The 21,473-nt window shown below is 43.6% G+C and overlaps 1 protein-coding gene across 1 annotated transcript in view; it reads left to right on the forward strand.

The window, feature by feature from the left end:
* PDIA6 (protein disulfide isomerase family A member 6) overlaps positions 1–21,473 on the forward strand; it is a 33,450-nt gene that overhangs the window by 3,107 nt on the left and 8,870 nt on the right. The window contains exons 3-7 of the mRNA XM_044290774.1: positions 2,572–2,629; positions 4,453–4,579; positions 6,957–7,084; positions 15,822–15,949; positions 18,301–18,415. Coding sequence (XP_044146709.1) covers positions 2,572–2,629; positions 4,453–4,579; positions 6,957–7,084; positions 15,822–15,949; positions 18,301–18,415 — 556 coding nt within the window. The remainder of the gene's footprint in view (positions 1–2,571; positions 2,630–4,452; positions 4,580–6,956; positions 7,085–15,821; positions 15,950–18,300; positions 18,416–21,473) is intronic.

The following is a 21,473-nucleotide window of genomic DNA, read 5'->3' on the forward strand; positions in this document are numbered from 1 at the left end:
TGCTTTTATTGTGTAAAATAAAAAAAACGATTTAATACATATGCAAATTAACCTGAGATGAGTCCTGTACGTTAGATGAGTCAGGGACAGGACTCATCTCAGGTTAATTTGCATATGTATTAAATCGTTTTTTTATTTTACACAATAAAAGCACACAGAGCTATGGGGACTGAGTATTGCGGATGTGCTAGCGGCCATCTAGCAACCCATGTCCTCAGCTCTACACAAAATCCCGGTGACAGGTTCCCTTTAAGCACAGACTGATTTTTGCTAATCTGACATGTCACTTTATGTGGTGATCACTTTAAAACACTTATCCAGGCCATTCTGAGATTGTTTTCCTCGTCACATATTGTACTTCATGACACTGGTAAATTTGAGTCAAAATATTTCATTTTTATTTATAAAAAAAATTAATACCAAATTTACCAAAAAATTTGCAACTTTCCAAAAATCTTGCTTTCTCTGCTTTTAAAACAGATGGTGATACCTCCTATAATAGTTATTACTTTACATTTCCCATATGTCTGGATCATTTTGTGAATGCCTTTTAGGGACGTTAGAAGTTTAGAAGCAAATCTTGAAATTTTTTCAGAAAATATCCAAAACCCACTTTTTAAAGGGAACCTGTCATCAACTTCATGTTGACCTGACTGATGGCAGCATAAAGTAGTGACAGAAATGCTGATTTCAGCGGTGTCACTCATCAGCTAAAAGTAAGTGGTTGCTGAGAACCAGCATCATAATCATTGCAGCCCAGGCCTTGAAAAGAGTCAGATCTACCTGAGAAGAGTCCTGGTTATCCCATAATCTCCTGCTCTCCACCCACCTGCTGATGATGGACAGTTCTCTCCTAGAGAGAAAGGGAGAAAACGAGGTAGAAGACTGTCAGCCATCAGCAGGAGAGCAGGAATTCATGAGTAACCAGGACTCTTCTCAGGTGGCCAGGACTCTTTCCCAGGCCCAGTCTGCAAGGATTGTGATGTTGGTTCTCGGCAACCACATACTTTTAACTTATAAATGATAGACCGCTGAAATCAACTCGCCCGTCTCTACTTTATACTGCTGTTAGTATGAGCAGCATAAAGTTGATGACAGGTTCCCTTTAAAGACCAGTTCAGGTCTGAAGTCACTTTGTGGGGCTTACATAATGGAAACCACCCAAAAATGACCCCATTTTAGAAACTACACCCCTCAAGGTATTCAAAACTGGTTTTACAAACGTTGTTAACCCTTTAGGTGTTCCACAAGAATTAATGGAAAATGGAGATGAAATTTCAGAATTTCACTTTTTTAGCAGATTTTCTATTTTTTAATAATTTTTTCCAGTTTCAAAGCAAGGGTTAACAGCCAAACTAAACTCAATATTTATTGCCCTGATTCTGTAGTTTACGACCACATATGGGGTGTTTCTGTAAACTGCTGTACGGGCACATGGTAGGGGGCACAGAAAGGAATGCTATACGGTTTTTGGAAGGCAGATTTTGCTGGATTGGTTTTTTTGACACCATGTCCCATTTGAAGCCCCCCTGATGCACCCCTAGAGTAGAAACTCCAAAAAAGTGACCCCATTTTGGAAACTACGGGATACGGTGGCAGTTTTGTTGGTACTATTTTAGGATACATATGATTTTTGGTTGCCCTATATTACACTTTTTGTGAGGCAAGGTAACAAAAAAAATAACTGTTTTGCCACTGTTTTTATTTTTTGTTATTTACAAAGTTCATCTGACAGGTTAGATCATGTGGTATTTTTATAGAGCAGGTTGTTACGGACGCAATAATACCAAATATTTTTATTTTTTTAGTGTCTCCATATTCTGAAAGCCATGGGTTTTTTTTGGCGACTGTCTTATGTGGGGGCTCATTGGTACTATTTTAGGGTGCATATGACTTTTTGATCACTTGGTATTACACTTTTTGTGATGTAAGGTGACAAAAAAATTGCTTTTTTGACACCGTTTTTATCTTATTTTTATCAGACGGGTGGATCATGTGATATATTTATAGAGCCGGTCGTTACAGATGCGGCAAAACCTAATGTGTGTTTTTGTTTGTTTTTTCTAATTAGTATTTTATTATTATTATTAATTATAATAATAAAAAAATGTATTTACTTAATTTCTGTCCCACTCTGGGATTTCAACTTTTGGGGTCTGATCCCCCTCTGCAATGCATTACAATACATCTGTATTGTAATGCATTGCCTGTTAGTGGATTGCACTCGTACACTAATAGGTTGCCTAGGAGACGCAGCTTCAGGCTGGATCTCCTCAGCACCCGTAGAAGGCAGGTCCCGATGCCGTGCAAGGCATTGGGCAGCCTCTGTACGGCATCAAGCTGCCTTGTCACACATCGGGTCCGCGCCACAACTGCGCGGGGACCCGATGCGCTCCTTCACCCGCCGCAAACCACTTCTACGTCGCGGTCAGCGCTAACCGCGGCATAAAAGGGGTTACAGCGATGGCATGACTGTGGAAACGAGCAGTGTATATTGTGATGGAAAATGAATCCCCTTTTAGGAACTAGTTTAGTTCGGAGAAAATAACATATTGTGGTTTCCTTTGACAGGTGCGGCCATTGTCAGAGACTGACCCCTGAATGGAAGAAAGCTGCGACTGCTTTGAAGGTAAATGTCTGTGTGCGAGACAGTGTCTGATGGTTAAATGGGGAATACTCATAAGCCGTGCATTTCAAGCATTCTTGTGTCAAGCTTTGAAGCTGACTGGGTGGGGTCCCACTGATCAATCTTGAGAACAAGGGTCCCCTTCCCCTGATCTGATGGAGCCGCAGGGTGATCATACGCTCTGCCTGTCCATTAATTCTCTATGAGACTGCTGAGGGTAGCTGAGCACAGCGCTTGGCTGTTTCCAGAAGTCCCAGAATGAATGGGGGGCAGAGAACATGATCAACCTGCTGCTCCATCAGATCAGAGAAATGGGACCCCTGTTCTCCTGATCAGTGGGGTTCCCTGAGGTCGGACCCCAACGATCAGTTAGTTATCTCCATCCTGTGGATAAGGGATAATGTCAAAGCTTGTTTTATTCAGGTGTTTTTGATGTCCTGTCCAGTAGCCTATGGGACAAACGGCAGAAAATCGCCATACCCAGACCATGCTGCATTTTAAAGTAACTGATCGACCCAAAGAAATGCCAAAAAGCGAAGCGCTGTGCGTGTAGACTTTACAATATTTAGCTATAGACTTTACAGGGCTTGTCTCCCCACTAAAGTCATTTTTTTTTTGGGCTAGTTAAATTCCTTATACTGCGATATATGAAAATATAATCGTGTTACTTTCCTTCAGCCGTTTCTTATAAAAACAAAGTTTTATAATATGTAAATTAGGTCTCTACCAGCAAGTATGGTGTCTACTTGCTGGTAGCCGCCGCAAAAAACCGCCCCCCTCGTTGTGTTGATTGACAGGGCCAGCCGCGATCTCCGCCGGCCGGACCTGTCAGCATTTCAAAAATCGCGCGCCTGTGTTCATTCGGCGCAGGCGCTCTGAGATGAGGAGGTTCGCTCCCTCAGTGCGCCTGCGCTGATGACATGACCGAAAAAGAAGACGTCATCGGCGCAGGCGCACTGAGGGAGTTCTGAGGGGGCGAACCTCCTCATCTCAGAGCGCCTGCGCCGAATGAACACAGGCGCGCGATTTTTGAAATGCTGACAGGCCCGGCCGGCGGAGATCGCGGCTGGCCCTGTCAATCAACACAACGAGGGGGGCGATTTTTTGCGGCGGCTACCAGCAAGTAGACGCCCTACTTGCTGGTAGAGACCTGATTTACATATTATAAAACTTAGTTTTTATAAGAAACGGCTGAAGGAAAGTAACACCATTATATTTTCATATATCGCAGTATAAGGAATTTAACTAGCCCCAAAAAAAATGACTTTAGTGGGGTGACAGAAGCCCTTTAACACGTCACTGAGCGTTCACAAAACTTTTGGTAATGACATATCAAAGGTTTTGGTTGGTGGGGGTCTGAGTGCTGAGACCCCTGAAGATCACTTGAACGAGGAGAGAGAAGCCCTCACATAGGCTTTATATTGCTGTGAGCCCATCTCCTGCAGTGAGGTGAGGGCTTCTCTCTCCTCATTCTAACTATCGGTGAGGGTCTCAGCACTCAGACCCCCACCAACCAAAACCTTTGATATATCACTACTTTATATCAAAAGTTTTGTGAAAGCTCAGTGACCCTTTAAAGTTACGCAGAATGTAGAAACTCAAAAAAAAAAAAAAATGCCAAGAGATCCCAGTACCGAACCTTCTGTGCCTGGGTGTCGGCACTCCTCATCGGCGGAGATGACTGGTTTTGCTGGATGATCTTTTGGGTCGATGTTGGGTTTTATCTTATGGGAACAGTCCGCTATTCACCACTTCTGTACAGGCACTTATACAAGCACTGTAGATGCCACCTCTTACCTAGTGTCTCCATGCTTGTCGTTTTTCAGGGAATAGTGAAGGTGGGAGCCGTGGACTGCGATCAGCACAAGGCGTTGGGTGGTCAGTTTGAGATACGAGGGTACCCTACAATCAAGGTATTTGGAGCAAACAAGAACAAGCCGGAGGAATATCAAGGCAAGTGTCCGCGTTTCCAGCTGAAGCCTCTGTTGCCAAATCTTTACCAGGGATATATATATATATATATATGGCACACGGGTACATCAGGTGTCTGAAAAGGTTTTAGACCGGGTCTCGGCTCTCTAGGACGTACCGTTCCTGAGATATTAGCTCTCTAGGACGTACCGTTCCTGAGGTATTTTCAGAAAAATGACCCCGATTAGCCAATACAAGCCTGCAAGTCTTTCTTTTCAAATCCCAACTGCCATAAACACAGTTTTACTTCAGGTTTTCATAATAACCCAGCCATTTTTCTTTACTGCTTAAAGGGGCGGGCACAGTGGAGGTCACTGATATTAAAGGGACGGGCGGTTACTGTGAAAGCCACTTTTAAAGGGGCGGCGCGCTGTTGAGGTCACTGTTATGGGGGAAACTGTCGGTATCTCTTAACGACACATAGAAACTTTAAATAAAATATACCCGTGCTAAGCCGGGTCCTACTGCTAGAGTGTGTGTGTGTGTGTGTGTGTGTGTGTGTATATATGTATATTATATTATACCCTTATTCACTCACTGCCCTGGGACATGTATTGTCCGCAGGGCTGTGGAGTCGGTAGATAAATGCTCCGACTCCTCAGTTTTTTGTACTTCTGACTCCCCGACTCCTCTGTATTTAATATGCGAATGTATTTTATACATTCCTTGAAGGAAAGAAAGGCAACATACATGTCATTACCAAATGACTACTGGCTGGGAAGCCAACAGTCTACTGTATTGAACAGTTTAAGCAAAAGACAAACACAATGAAAACAACAGTTTTTATTCATTTTTTTTATTTTTATTTTTTTAATCAAGTGGCTGGATAGTAGCAGCAGGAACTTTACAAGTAAAAAAATACAAACCACATTATTTGGTTGTTTTAGAACAAAAACAAAGCTTATCTATATGAACCAAAAACAATCTGTAAAACCTAGAAATGGTTTATATTAGTCTTCTTCACATCACTGAACGCGTTTGTTTTGCGGTTACGTAAGGCACTGCATGCATTGGCCTTTATTCTTACAGTAGAGAAGTCATTAATTATAACTGTTTATGAATTCGGACATTTAAACTTGCTCTTTTTTTTTTTTTTTTTTTTTTTTTTTTTTTTTTTTTTATTCCAATTTAAATTTTGTCGGAGTCGGTTCATTTTTTGCCGACTCCGACTCCAGGTACCCAAAATTGACTCCGACTCCACAGCCCTGATTGTCCGATCGGCTAAATGATAGAGCAATATAAAACTTACCAATTACATTCTCTTTTCAATATTGCCCGTGACTTCCGGCCCATCTGTCAATCATGTGATCTCCCTCCCAGCTGGCCCCGCCCCCTTACATGGAGCCAGCCAGTCATTTGGACAAACCTCCTGCTCATTTAGATGCACTGTATGCCTGTCCAAGTGACTGCGCTCTCCATCTAAGGGGGCAGGAAACGGCAGCCAGGATGTTTTGACAGCTTCATTCTCTTGGTCATTACGATTACAACGATACCACATCTATAAAAATTTTCCTTGTGTTTTAATACTGCTGGGGGAAAAAATTAAAAATTTAGAAAAAAATATTTCCTTTGCATTGTCCTAAGGCCTCTTGCACACGAACGTGGTGTGTTTGTGTGTTTTGTTTTTTTTTTAGTTTTTTTTCTTTCTCTCTTATACGGAACCATTCATTTCAATGGGTCCGCAAATAAACCGGAATGTACACCGTATACATTCCTTTTCCATATTTCCGTTCCGTTCAAAAATAGAACATGTCCTATTCTTGTCCGCATAACGGACAAGGATATTACTGTTCTATCAGCTGTTCCGCAGAAGACAACGTCATCCGTATTTTTGGCGGATCCTTTTTTTGCAGGCCACAAAATACTGAAAAATCCATATTGTCGTGTGCAATAGGCCTATTTCCACAGTGAAAAGAATTTGGTTTTTCTTTCTCTTTCCTACTATTTTTACTGTTCAGCTGACAGAGCTGTGGGTCAGGGGGTCCGCAATACACAGGCATCAGCTGTGTGCACCACAGATCGCAGACTCATTCACTTGAATTGGCCTGCCATCTTAGAAATGCGGAACGGAGGCACGACTCGGAAGTGCACAGAAGCTCTACGGAGTGCTTCTGTGGGTTTTCTGTCCGTGCCTCCGCACCGCAAAAAAGTAGTGTGGATCGCGGACTCCATTCAAGTTAATGGGTCCGCGATCTGCATGCGGCTGCCCCACAGTCGGTGCCCATGCATTGCGACCGTGTGCATGAGCCCTAAGTATGATTCTCTTTTCAAGAGATGTAAATCAGTAGCTGCAGACTTGGACAAGGAGCCACTTGTTTCGTTGGTTTTGCTGAATACATGTTCCTGTGATCTTTTGCAGGAGGAAGAACGAGTGACTCCATAGTTGATACTGCATTAAATGCTATCCGGTCTCTGGTGAAGGACAGGCTTGGTGGAAGAGGAGGAGGAGGAGGAGGTGGTGGTGGCGGCAGTGATTCCGCAAGAGAGGTAGGTATCCAAGCACCCACATGAGTCCTCCTCTTTGTTGCACTTGCTCAGCTAACATCATGCTTAAAGGTGATGGCCTATCTCATACATTGTGGGCATATTGCTAGGATATATCCCCAATATCCGATAGGTGCCGAACGGAGCCTGAAAAGTGAAGGCCGCCCTCCATTAATTTCTATTGAACTGCTGAAATGACTGGAGCGCACTGCTCCACTGTGTTCGTCAGTCCCATTGAATGGAGGGCGGCCATGCATGGGCTCCGTTAGAGAGGTGGTTGCGGGTCCCACCTCTGGATATTGGGGACATATCCTAGCGATATGCCCCCTAGTGTATGAGATGGACCAACCCCTAATACTGAGCACTAGGTTGTGGTCCTGCCAGTATGGGATGTTTCTCCTTGCAGACTCGCTTTTTAAAGGGTTTTCTGCTTTTATGTAAATGAAAGTGATTGTATAACCGTTCATTATGTCCTGACCTCGTCCTTCAGAGACGATACACCAGCAATATAAATCTTACTGTCCTGCTTGCTGCAAGGTATTTAGCCCACAAAGCAAACCTTAGACTGGACATCATTATAGCAAAACTTGAAGGCTGTGTTTGATCTATTCTGGGTCTTTTTAAGCCACACCAGCCTTGCTCCCTCCTGCCCTGCGCTAGGCAAAATGCAGTATACTTGTTTGCACATAGTGTCCTTTTAAGCTTTATTTCCATAAAACCTGGAAACCCCTATTAAATGCATTGCTGCATTCATTGTAAAGCTGTAGCATCCAGAAACCTGCATACTCGTAGCGCTCAGATTACATCTGCTGGCGGTATTAGGCTGAGTTCACACGGGCGTGACGGATTTGTTCAGGGTGCAATGCATTTTGCACGCGCGTGATAAAAAACTGACTGTGGTACCCAGGCCCAAACTTCTTCACTGAAGTTCAGGTTTGGGTTAGGTGGTGTGTAGATGTTAGTTTTCCCTAATTACATGGTTATAAGGGAAAATTAATAGCATTCTTTAATACAGAATGCTTAGTAGGTGGTCAATTGAGGGTTAAAAAATAATTAATTCACCTTCTCCTCTTGATTGCGTAGCTGGCGGTCTCCTCTTCTTACTTCTTTAATCATGAGCTGCCGGCTAAAGGACCTGTGGTGACATCACATTACATTACTTGGACCATGTGATGTCACCACAGGTCCTTTTGCCGGCAGCTCACGATTAAAGAAGTAAGAAGAGACACTGCAAACAGGCCTTACAATAAATATAAATATATATATATATATATATATATATATATATATATATATATATATATATATATATATATATATATATATATATATATATATATATATATATCTGTCTGCTCACACCATATGTTCCACCTCCAGATAATAAGTGAGCAAATCATTTTTAAGCATTGGGGGAATGTATCATCTTGTTATGGCAGAAGAAAACAATGCATAAAACTGCTCCCATTACACCTGAAATCTACACCAACAGGGTCATTTTCTGGTGCAGGGATGTGCTTGAACGGGGGAGAAAGAGGGTGCAGGGCCTCAGACTCTTCAAATAGCAGATCGGCCGGGGTCACAGGAATCCTGACCCCCCCCCCCCCCCCCCCCCCTGTCGTCGTCGTCCCCCCCCAAACTGATCTGATATTGATGTTCTGTCCTGAGGATAGGCCATCCATATTATGGTCTCTGAAAGCCTCTTTAATTTCCTCCTGATCCTTTGTGGCTGTCAGATGAGAGGATGGAGCTTCGTGTGCATGGTTCCCATTACAGGAAGCAGTGGGGCAGGGCTGCTGCGCCAAATTGCCTCTGGTCGTAAGTTTGTGCAATCGATAGGGGGGAATGAATGACTCTTCGGTACTCTTGTGTAAGAAATGCTCAGACAGGATAGAAGCAAAGGTACGGTGGATAATCAGTTCTGTTCAGTACCCAAATGGCACCACCTAATAAACAAGTGAGAGAAGACAAAGCTGTTAATGCTTCAAGTGGCTCATCATAGCAAATGAAAGGTTGATACTCTCACCACCACTTTGAAGTTTTTTTTGTTCCATCATTCCATCACATAAGACCCTTTTTAGCAATAGGGCTCCCTATCCAAGCTCCGACGTGCTGACTGTTTCACATCACATGTGGCGCTTCATCCAGGTGCCAAGAATTGTTCCCCACAAACGCACACACAGAACGGTCTAAATCCATGTTTTACAGTCTGCATTACACCACACGTAGAACTGAATCCTTGGAGAGGGCAGTAGAGAAAATAGCAATGTCTAAATGGGCAATACAGCCATCTGAAAAGCCCACCGTGAAGTCTAGGAGGTATGAACGGGGGCCCACGAAGTTGGTAATGAAATGATGTCTCCCAATGTGAGGAGCCTACCCGTAGAGCGTGTTGTAGGGTGCTGGTTGCTTAGTCCACCTTTCTGTGATGGGGTTATCGTTGTGCAGCATCAATACCGGCAGTACCTTCTAAGACAGCAGCAGATAATTGAGCAGCAGCAGCAGCAGCAACAGCAACAAGAACTACAACAGGACAGCTACCACCAGCACCGCAATCCACAGGGTGAGCAGCAACGACCACGTAGAAAGCAAAAGCAGCAGCGTAATCCTTCTAAACAACGCGGCCAGCAGCAGGGGCAGCGGCGCCAGCCGAACCGCCAGAACTGTCCCTTCCGGCAACGACAAGAAGACGAAGAATAAAAAGCAATTTGGCCTCTACTCTAAACTTCTCTTAATTGATTGGCCTCTTGCCTGTGTGCTCTATCTATTACTTGAAGCGCCTGATCTAGTTGAATTATCCTCTAAAGATCATGTAACCTAGTAATCCATGTGACTACCCTATGTATTCTGTACTTTCACAACCCTGTCATGTTAAAAATATAAATCACACTACACTTCTGCTCTTAAACTATGCGTTCTTCGGTCTTTGCGATTGGATGGCGGCACTAGAGGCATGGAAGTTCGATGTGACTTCAAGATGAGGTTGAGGGCCAGGTTTACACCCACAACATGCACCTATGTCAGTGATTTATGTGTTGGTGTTTCAACCAAGTGGTGAAGAATTTAGGTCTGTGCAACGCAATCTCCCCTTGTGCACACTGTCTTTTCCATCATCTTAGGGAGCTCATTACCACAAAGCCAATGGATGTAGTATATAGAGCATTAATGATATGAATGGATGAAGCGGTTACACCCATGAAGAACTCATTCTCTTGATCAAAAGAAGATGGCTGTCTAGAGGAACATAACGGTTCACCATATTAGTGATATAATCTTGAAGGTTTTATAAAACATAAAAAAAAAAAAAGCAAAGTGTCCACGGAAGCAGATGACCTTTAAATTTCTGTTGGATTGGCTCCTTTTGCCCGCCTCCATATTAGAGGCTAGACTCTATTAATCCTTGTTGCACCCATGCTGCCCTTGTATATAATCCAGTCCTGCCCTCTATGGCGAGATTACACCGTTGGCCACAGTAGATTTATTTGGGGATAACTGCTGATATTGATACTGGATAACCAGTTTGCCAGACAACTCTCTCAATAACCTACAGCCCGAAAAGGCCTCTGAACTTAAAAAGTGAAAGGTTCATATATCCAAGTTGAGTTGGTGGGAATGATTTATGGAAAGGAAGGCTACATTTGGAAAAAGGAGTTGGGGTGGTCTAAAAAGTTCAAATCCTTCTCTACGTTGTCCGATGAGACTATTACCCTATAACCTCATCCTTGGATTTGCTGACCCCCTTTCCCTGTACTTCCATTCTTTTTTTTTCTTTTTTTTTTTTAATGGATTGGATAAGTATAGCACTGGAGGAATGTTGCTGCGTTTCTGGTGTTACCTTGGCAGCTAATGCACACCACCTTGATATTTTGGGCAGGCATGGTCGCTGCTCCACTCACCCTGTGTTTCTTCATTGACCCTCACCTCATAATGCAGTACTGCAAGGGTTAACAGCCTCCTTGGCCCTGTGTGCTGCTAGGCTGTTTCCAGTTTGCAAATTAGGCTCCTCCTATATATGCTGTGCTGTGCTGTTTCCCTCCTCGCCTGAGCAGTCTGGTTCCTCGCTAAGGTGTTGTTCTCTGTTGTCTGCCTATGTGCCGACGTCTGTCTTATTTCTGCACTCTGACCCTGCTTGACTCGACCTGTACACATTTACCGTTGTGATTCTCTGCTGCCAGCCCTGAGTTTGGATCTGTTCCACATATTCACATAAACTCTGCTTGTCAGTTAACAGGCCAAGGTCAGGACTATGAGTTTTGCCTGATCTTTTGGTGCTTCACATCAGTGTCTCTGACTCCATTACCGGGACAACTCCAAGAGGTAGCGGCCTGGTGGCTCCCCTGCATCGAAGTCCAGATCCCTGTACAGGGGTTAGAGGGTGAATACCAGGGGACTGCCAGAATAACACCCTTAGGTTTAGCCCAGAGTCAAACCAGTTGGTTGACACCGCAGTTCCGCACTCACTGCCATAACATCTAGCACTGTAGGGTGGGTCAAATTTAGCTCTATAACTGATTTGTCACCTGGTCCTGCTGCTTGGTGAACTTATTCACATTTCGGATTGAAGATCCTGGCGCATGAATTTCCTTCGAGCAATGCTGTCCATGATTGGTCTCTTCTACCCAGTTGAGTTCAGTGCACCATGTAAAAATGCTGGGACAGGCCAGAAGTACTGTCAATCTCCTAATGGCTTTTGATCACGTAGATGTAGATTAAACTACCTACAATATTCTTCCAGCCCACGAGCAATGGAATAAGTTGATATATTATAATTTTATATATTTTTTTTATTAGTTCCTTTTGATAGCAGATCGAAATGACGTCTTCAGACAAATGACATCACCTACCGATTTATTGGCCACAATATATCATGAGGCTAATATTGGAAATCAGTTTAGTCTGCGTTGGTGTGCTTTGTACCAAATTTATCAAAGGATGCATCGATACTGCACTCCCCTCGCGGTGGCTTTGGGACCTTTTTGTAAAAAAAAAACTCAATGAACTTGAAACACAGCTAACCACACTCAATTCCCCACCCACTTTTCAAAACTAGAATTTTTGTGCAAGTGACCTCAAAAAGTATTTTTTGAAGGTAGAATTCAGGAGTTGAAAGGGTGATAAATTCCCCTCGTAGAGTCCATAAATTGCAGATCCGCAAAACACGGATACCGGCCATGTGCATTCCATATTTTGCGGACCAGAACAGCCCGCCCCTAATAGAACAGTCCTATCCTTGTCTGTAACACTGACAATAATTGGACATGTTCTAATTTTTATTTATTTTTTCCAGAACGAAAATACGGAAACGGAATGCACACAGTCATTTAAATTTTTTGTGTCCCCATTGAAGTGAATGGTTCTGCATACGACCTGCAAAAAAAAAAAAAAAAACTGAATGGACACCTTTGTGTGCATGAGCTTTAACAGAGGGAACTGTAGTGGCTCCAGACAGTAATTTATAGGGGTCTGTTACAAAGTTTGCAAATGGACCTGTCAATCGAAGCCAAGGCAAACCACGCCCCAAAAGACTCCAGCAAATCGTGGTGCAGACATACAGTACAGACCAAAAGTTTGGACACACCTTCTCATTCAAAGAGTTTTCTTTATTTTCATGACTAAAATTGTAGATTCACACTGAAGGCATCAAAACTCTGAATTAACACATGTGGAATTATATACATAACAAAAAAGTGTGAAACAACTGAAAATATGTCATATTCTAGGTTCTTCAGTGATTACTGCTTTGCACACTCTTGGCATTCTCTTGATGAGCTTCAAGAGGTAGTCACCTGAAATGATTTTCACTACACAGGTGTGCCCTGTCAGGTTTAATAAGTGGGATTTCTTGCCTTATAAATGGGGTTGGGACCATCAGTTGCGTTGTGGAGAAGTCAGGTGGATACACAGCTGATAGTCCTACTGAATAGACTGTTAGAATTTGTATTATGGCAAGAAAAAAGCAGCCAAGTAAAGAAAAACGAGTGGCCATCATTACTTTAAGAAATGAAGGTCAGTCAGTCCGAAAAATTGGGAAAACTTTGAAAGTGTCCCCAAGTGCAGTCACAAAAACCATCAAGCGCTACAAAGAAACTGGCTCACATGCGGACCGCCCCAGGAAAGGAAGACCAAGAGTCACCTCTGCTGCGGAGGATAAGTTCATCCGAGTCACCAGCCTCAGAAATCGCAGGTTAACAGCAGCTCAGATTAGAGACCAGGTCAATGCCACACAGAGTTCTAGCAGCAGACACATCTCTAGAACAACTGTTAAGAGGAGACTGTGTGAATCAGGCCTTCATGGTAGAATATCTGCTAGGAAACCACTGCTAAGGACAGGCAACAAGCAGAAGAGACTTGTTTGGGCTAAAGAACACAAGGAATGGACATTAGACCAGTGGAAATCTGTGCTTTGGTCTGATGAGTCCAAATTTGAGATCTTTGGTTCCAACCACCAAGATTTTGTGCGACGCAGAAAAGGTCAACGGATGGACTCTACATGCCTGGTTCCCACCGTGAAGCATGGAGGAGGAGGTGTGATGGTGTGATGGTGTGAGGGTGCTTTGCTGGTGACACTGTTGGGGATTTATTCAAAATTGAAGGCATACTGAACCAGCATGGCTACCACAGCATCTTGCAGCGGCATGCTATTCCATCCGGTTTGCGTTTAGTTGGACCATCATTTATTTTTCAACCGGACAATGACCCCAAACACACCTCCAGGCTGTGTAAGGGCTATTTGACCATGAAGGAGAGTGATTGGGTGCTGCGCCAGATGACCTGGCCTCCACAGTCACCGGACCTGAACCCAATCGAGATGGTTTGGGGTGAGCTGGACCGCAGAGTGAAGGCAAAAGGGCCAACAAGTGCTAAGCATCTCTGGGAACTCCTTCAAGACTGTTGGAAGACCATTTCAGGTGACTACCTCTTGAAGCTCATCAAGAGAATGCCAAGAGTGTGCAAAGCAGTAATCAAAGCAAAAGGTGGCTACTTTGAAGAACCTAGAATATGACATATTTTCAGTTGTTTCACACTTTTTTATTATGTATATAATTCCACATGTGTTAATTCATAGTTTTGATGCCTTCAGTGTGAATCTACAATTTTCATAGTCATGAAAATAAAGAAAACTCTTTGAATGAGAAGGTGTGTCCAAACTTTTGGTCTGTACTATATGTGGACTTGGTATGTCTTGCCCATCCGCATAAAACAAATATGGTCGAAAAATTAGTCAAGCGGAACCTGCAGGAAGAGCCAGAGGCTCCCCAACGCCGTATCCAGTACTGAACACGAGCAGCTGCCTGAAGAAGGGTGTATTACCACCTGAAACGTTGTGATGTGTTCATTTTAGGTGATCTGTCACCTCCATATGGCCATATACAGTGCTTACATGGCTCTGTAGCACACCTATACAGGATTGTAATGGTACCTTTGTTCTTTTCTCTAGACTTGCACAAGCAGAAAAAACTGAAGTTTAATTCATATGCAAATGAGCACTCGCAAGTGCCCAGGGGAGGAGTTCAGTGTGTAAGGTGCCCAGGCATGCTCCGCCTTCTTCTCACTTTACTCCTCCCCAGCCTCTGCCTTTGCCCGCCCTCCAGGTCTCTTGCCTCATCATTAGGTCCGGACTTGGAGGGCGGGCAAAGGCAGAGACTGGGGAGGAGTAAAGTGAAAAGAAGGCAGAGCAGCCTGGCTCCACTGACGGCCTGCACCTACACACTGAACACCGCCCCTGGGCACTTGCGAGTGCTCATTTGCATATGAATTAAACTTCGTTTTTTCTGCTTGTGCAAGTCTAGAGAAAAGAACAAAGGTACCATTACAATCCTGTATAGGTGTGCTACAGAGCCATGTAAGCACTGTATATGGCTATATGGAGGTGACAGATTCCATTTTAAGTTCCTGAATTTTGCGAGCCTTGCACATGCTGTCTGTAATTTTGGATTTGCATGGTAGAAGACCCATGGCAGAGGGGTTAATGGAAGACATTCTCTTAAGTATAGAGATTGTGCTGTTGTCCAACCTTCTGAAGTGTTTATAAATTGGGAGCCGCCAAGCGGACACTTCTCCCTGTCTGTATGACCGTATATTGTGAGTTTCAGCAGCAGGTATGGCTGGTTTATTGTATATTCACTGTGGAGGTCAATAAAGTAAAATAATTTTTACCTTTTGATTGATCTGGACGTCTTGCCGCCATTTTGGTTTTGCAACAATATGGGGCTAGTGCTCTGGGTTGCCCTACCTTTCCACCTGCATAATGACTTTTGAATTGCTGATCTACGAGGGTTATGAGCCCCTTCTCGGAGATATGCTTTTTCTAGTCAGTGTCAGCAAATAACTTTTTCAAGGGCTTTTCAATTTAGGCCACAAATTAGGTAAATTTTATTATGAGGTTTTATTTTTATTTATTGCAAATACTCTTTTAGGAATTCTACGTTAGCCAGAGAGGAGAGGATTATGAAAAGCCTCTTTTGCTGTGGAGGACCATTCGCATCCATTCATTACATTAGTCCATTCGTTTCACGTGGAAACTCTGTAGTGCTTTGTTTCTCCTGTGGTGGCGCTGCAGAGAAATCAGATACTTCCTCCCAAGTTTCATCTTGTCATGTGTGACTAAACTGCCGCCTACATCCATGCTACAGAGAAGTGCAGGAATTTTTTATTTTTTTTATTTTAAGTGAAATGAATGGACATATTTTTGGAAGAGGTGTGGCATTATTATTAATATTCATCTTAACTTTTCTTCCAGCAAAGAACAACTGGCGGCAAGAAGGAGGTCATTGAACTGACCGATGACAATTTCGACAAACTAGTGTTGGACAGTGAAGATGTTTGGTTTGTTGAGTTCTTCGCTCCATGGTGCGGCCACTGTAAGAAGTAAGTATATACTGGTGGGTCTGGTATAGGGTTGGGCGATATCAAAAATATTCTAACGATATTAAGAAACTTATCGCGATACTGAAATATATCACGATAAATACCCATTTAGAAAAAAAAAAAAACTTGGGGCCACAAGGTGATATACAGTATAGGGACTACAAGCAGACATTATGCTGTATGGGGGCCACAAGGAGAGATTATATACTGCATGGGCTGGTCGCTGGGCAGGCAGCGGGGCACAAGGAGACATTATACTGTCTGGACTCAGGAACTATACTGTAAGGGGGCCATAACGTGGCATTATACTGTATGGGACAACAGTTTGTAACCCCCCCATCAGTATAATAATGTCTTCTTGCTGCTCCTGTATGGGGGCAACAGGGAGACATTATACTGTACAAGGCTATTATACTGATGGGACTCATGATGACCTGTATATTATTCCCCAATGCCTGCTGTGAGAGATCGAGTGCCATCACCATTTGCAGTGCGGCTTTGCAGGCAGGGCCAGGGCCGTAAAAGACATAGACAGACTGTATTTATGACACCCGGGCAGTTAGGGCCTCTCACTCCTCTTCTTCCATCTTGGCTTGGACATGGACTGCTGACCGACTTTGCCCACCTCACTCCTGTGCTGCACCAATGGGGGAGACTTGAATATCGGAGCGAAGAGGAGTCGGGGGGTGGCCGCTGTAGGAACAAATATGTTATGTATGGTACGCATATGTACGATGTAGGGGCGGGCTGACACAGATTTAGGAGCAGTCAGCGCTCCTATGACGTCACAAAATGCCACTGTTATTTGGAAACGAAAATATCGCTGTTTCTTAATACTGCGGTATATCGTTGACACCGGTTTACCCTACTCTGGTATGTAGGTTACCTTAAAGGGGTTTTCTCATTTCAGTAAGTTGCATTTATCATGTAGAGAAAGTTAATACAAGGCATTTACTAATGTATTGTTATTATCCATATTGCCTCCTTTTGCCAGATGGATTCATTTTTCCATCACATTATACACTGCTTGTTTCCATGGTTACGACCACCCTGCAATCCATCAACGGTGGACGTGCTTGCACACTACAGGAAAAAGCATCGGCTTCTCTGGCGGCTGGGACCAGGGGAGCGTGCATAGGCTAGTGCTTTTTCCTATATTGTGCAAGCACAGCCACTACTGATGGATTGCAGGGTGGTCGTAACCATGGAAACGAGCAGTGTATAACGTGATGGAAAAATGAATCCAGCCAGCAAAGGAGGAGGTTTGGACAATCGCAATACATTAGGAAGTGCCTTTGTATTAACTTTCTCTACATGATAAATGCCACTTACTGAAGTGAGACAACCCCTTTAATGGTATGTATCATGACCAGACATAACTGGTAATCGTGGGGTACTGAGGGATTGTCAAGTATCGCATGTTCAAATTCTACTAGAGAACTTAAATAATTAAAAAGAAAAAAGTATTTATTTTAGAAGCTTGTTAAAAATGTATAATAAATGTAATATATAATGGCTATGTATCATTGTAAAAAAAATTGAAATAATGAAAATTAAGCAAAATTAGTTTCACCATGCCCATAAGAGTCCAACATGGTGACCAACGTAAAAAATAAAAATAAAATTCAGCAGTTCTAAGAAAAACAGAAAAATGCAATCGAGCAGTTGTAGGTACCCCCCAAAAATTATTTTTAACTTTTTATTTCAACAGAACACTCTAACATACGGTAGTAGATATTATTTGGTATCGGTGTATGTGTCGCCCAATTTTTTTTTTTCTACCAGATAACCAAACGCATCCTTTTTTTCTGTTTTTTATTTTCTGTATTTTTATTTTTTTGGTGGTGCCTGCATTGAGTTCCAGAATTTTGTAAGCAAAAGTAAATGGGGCTGAGCGACAGTCCTAGGTATATACAGCCTATATGGACAGTGTTTGTTCTGCTGATCAATGGAGGTCTAAGTGGTGGGATCTTGGAAGATCACACACTGATAATCTGTCCTAAGAATAGGTGACAAGTGCCTGACCACTGGGAATGTCTCTGTGAATGGAGTGGTGGTGGTGGAGCCAACTCCCATAGGATTGCAGAAGATGGCAGAGTACAGCGCCCGTCTATCTACATCAGTCCCGTATAGTTAGAATGGAGCAGATTCTCAGCCATCACTGTATTCAAGCGGGGATACCTGGGACTGGTGGGGGGTCAAAGGAGTTTGAAAACCTGTCCTGTTGTTTATAGGAAAAATCTCCTTTTAAGAGGTTATTGGAAAATAAATCAAAAGTAGTTTATGGAAGTCTGTGATCAGTGCAATTCTGTGCTTTTATTCATGATGTCTCATGTCCTGTCTGTCTTTAGCCTGGAGCCCGAGTGGGCAGCGGCCGCCAATGAAGTTGCTGAACAAACCAAAGGCAAAGTTAAACTGGGTGCCGTTGATGCCACCGTACACCAAGGACTGTCCAGCCGTTACGGGGTGAGTAGTGACTGAAATGAACAGTATAGTAATAGGACAAAGGGATGGGCATGGAGACTGGTGTGATGTCCCGTTATGTACGTCTGATCACCTCTCTTGTATTCTGTCTGGTCCCTTTCAATTGAATATACAGTCAGGTCCATAAATATTGGGACATTGACACAATTCTAACACCACACACAATGGATTTGAAATGAAACAAACAAGATGTGCTTTACCTGCAGACTGTCAGCTTTAATTTGAGGGTCTTTACATCCAAATCAGGTGAACGGTGGAGGAATTACAACGGTTTGCATATGTGCCTCCCACTTGTTAAGGGACCAAAAGTAATGGGACAATTGGCTTCTCAGCTGTTCCATGGCCAGGTGTGTGTTATTCCCTCATTATCCCAATTACAATGAGCAGATAAAAGGTCCAGAGTTAATTTCAAGTGTGCTATTTGTATTTGGAATCTGTTCCTGTTAACTCTCAAGATGAGGTCCAAAGAGCTGTCACTATCAGTAAAGCAAGCCATCATTAGGCTGAAAAAACACAACAAACCCATCAGAGAGATAGCAACATTAGGCGTGGCCAAAACAACTGTTTGGAACATCCTTAAAAAGAAGGAACGCACCGGTGACCTCAAAAACACCAAAAGACCCGTAAGATCACTGAAAACAACTGTGGTGGATGACCGAAGAATTCTTTTCCTGGTGAAGAAAACACCTTCACAACAGTTGGCCAGATCAAGAACACTCTCCAGGAGGTAGGTGTATGTGTGTCAAAGTCAATAATCAAGAGAAGACATCACCAGAGTGAATACAGAGGGTTCACCAGAAGATGTAAACCATTGGTGAGCCTCAAAAACAGGAAGGACAGATTAGAGTTTGCCAAACGACATCTAAAAAAGCCTTCACAGTTCTGTAACAACATCCTATGGACAGATGAGACCAAGATCAATTTGTACCAGAGTGATGGGAAGAGAAGAGTATGGAGAAGGAAAGGAACTGCTCATGATCCTAAGCATACCACTTCATCAGTGAAGCATGGTGGTGGTAGTGTCATGGCGTGGGCATGTATGGCTGCCAATGGAACTGGTTCTCTTGTGTATATTGATGATCTGACTGCTGACAAAAGCAGCAGGATGAATTCTGAAGTGTTTCAGGCAATATCATCTGCTCATATTCAGCCAAATGCTTCAGAACTCATTGGATGGCGCTTCACAGTGCAGATGGACAATGACCCAAAGCATACTGCAAAAGCAACCAAAGAGTTTTTTAAGGGAAAGAAGTGGAATGTTATGCAATCGCCTGACCAGAATCCGATTGAGCTGCATTTCACTTGCTGAAGACAAAACTGAGGGGAAAATGCCCCAAGAACAAGCAGGAACTGAAGACAGTTGCAGTAGAGGCCTGGCAGAGCATCACCAGGGATGAAACCCAGCATCTGGTGATGTCTATGCGTTCCAGACTTTAGGCTGTAATTGACTGACTACAAAGGATTTGCAACCAAGTATTAAAAAGTGAAAGTTTGATTTATGATTATTATTCTGTCCCATTACTTTTCGGTCCTTCACAAGTGGGAGGCACATATGCAAACTGTTGTAATTCCTACACCGTTCACCTGATTTGGATGTAAATGCCCTCAAATTAAAGCTGACAGTCTGCAGGTAAAGCACGTCTTATTTGTTTAATTTCAAATCCATTGTGGTGGTGTATAGAGCTAAAAATGTTAGAATTGTGTCAATGTCCGAATATTTATGGACCTGACTGTATACATAGATTTTAATGAACTTTCTATTAGGTCACATTAAGCTACTTATCTAATAGCGAACGGCATTGAGGGTTATAATTAATCTAATGATTAGTCTACATTCATACGACAGTGGAAAAAAAATGTCACTAGAAATGGACACACTGTCAGTTTTTAATGGCCATTCTGCTTCCACGTGTGCATCCATTTTTAATGGGCATTTGGCATCCATTTTTTATGAGCGTTAACCCCTTAAGGACCGAGGACGTACCGGTACGTCCTGACTTAAAATCTGCATTCCGGCGCCGCGGGGGTTAATCGGAACGGGACGCCGGCTGAAATCATTCAGCCGGCATCCCGTAACAATGCAGGGGGGGGTCATTTGACCCCCCCGTGTCGGCGATCGCAGCAAACCGCAGGTCAATTCAGACCTGCGGTTTGCTGCGCTTTTTGCAGTTTCTGATCCCCGCGGTCCCTGACCGCGGGGATCAGAAACTTCAGAGTGCCTAAAATCAATATTGCGCACCCCCCCCTGCACCCCTGCATGATTTGATGGCGGCGGGTGGTGCAGGGGGGGTGTCGCAGGCAGTGGGGGCGTTGCGGGAGGCGGGCGGTGCGGCAGGCAGGATCGCGATCCCCCGCCCGCCTCCCATTGCATAATCGTTGGCGTCTAGTGGGTTATACCAGGGTGCCAGCACATTGCTGGCACCCTGGTATAAACGGCTGACATCGGTGATGCGATGTCAGCCGTTTAACCCTTTCCATGCAGCGGTCCGTACGGACCGCTGTATGGAAAAGGTTAACAGCGCAAGGAGCTCCCTCCCTCTCCGATCGGGGGGCTGCTGTGCCTTTGCAGCCCCCCGATGGGAGAGGGAGAGAGCCCCCAGAGAGCCCCCCGAAGCCCCGTCCTCACCCTTCCCCGTCTGCGAAGTTGTGACAGACGGGGAAGGTTCCCATGGCAACAGGACGCCTGCTCAGGCGTCCTGCTGTCCATGGTGCTGAACAGATCTGTGCTGAAAGCATAGATCTGTTCAGTGTAAGTAAAATACAGTGCAGAAACCTATATAGTTTCTGTACTGTATTTTACAGACATCAGACCCACTGGATCTTCAAGAACCAAGTGGGTCTGGGTCCAATTTTTTTTTAAAAAAGTGAAAAAAGTTAAGATAAAATAAAAAAACATTTATCACTGAATAAAAATAAAAATAAAAAAATACACTACACATATTAGGTATCGCCGCGTCCGTAACGACCTGATCTATAAAACGGTCATGTTACTTTCCCCGCACGGTGAACGCCATAAAAATAAAAAAATAAAAACTATGAG

The sequence above is a fragment of the Bufo gargarizans genome, chromosome 4 (genome assembly GCF_014858855.1).
Source record: "Bufo gargarizans isolate SCDJY-AF-19 chromosome 4, ASM1485885v1, whole genome shotgun sequence".
In the NCBI taxonomy this organism is placed as follows: domain Eukaryota; kingdom Metazoa; phylum Chordata; class Amphibia; order Anura; family Bufonidae; genus Bufo; species Bufo gargarizans.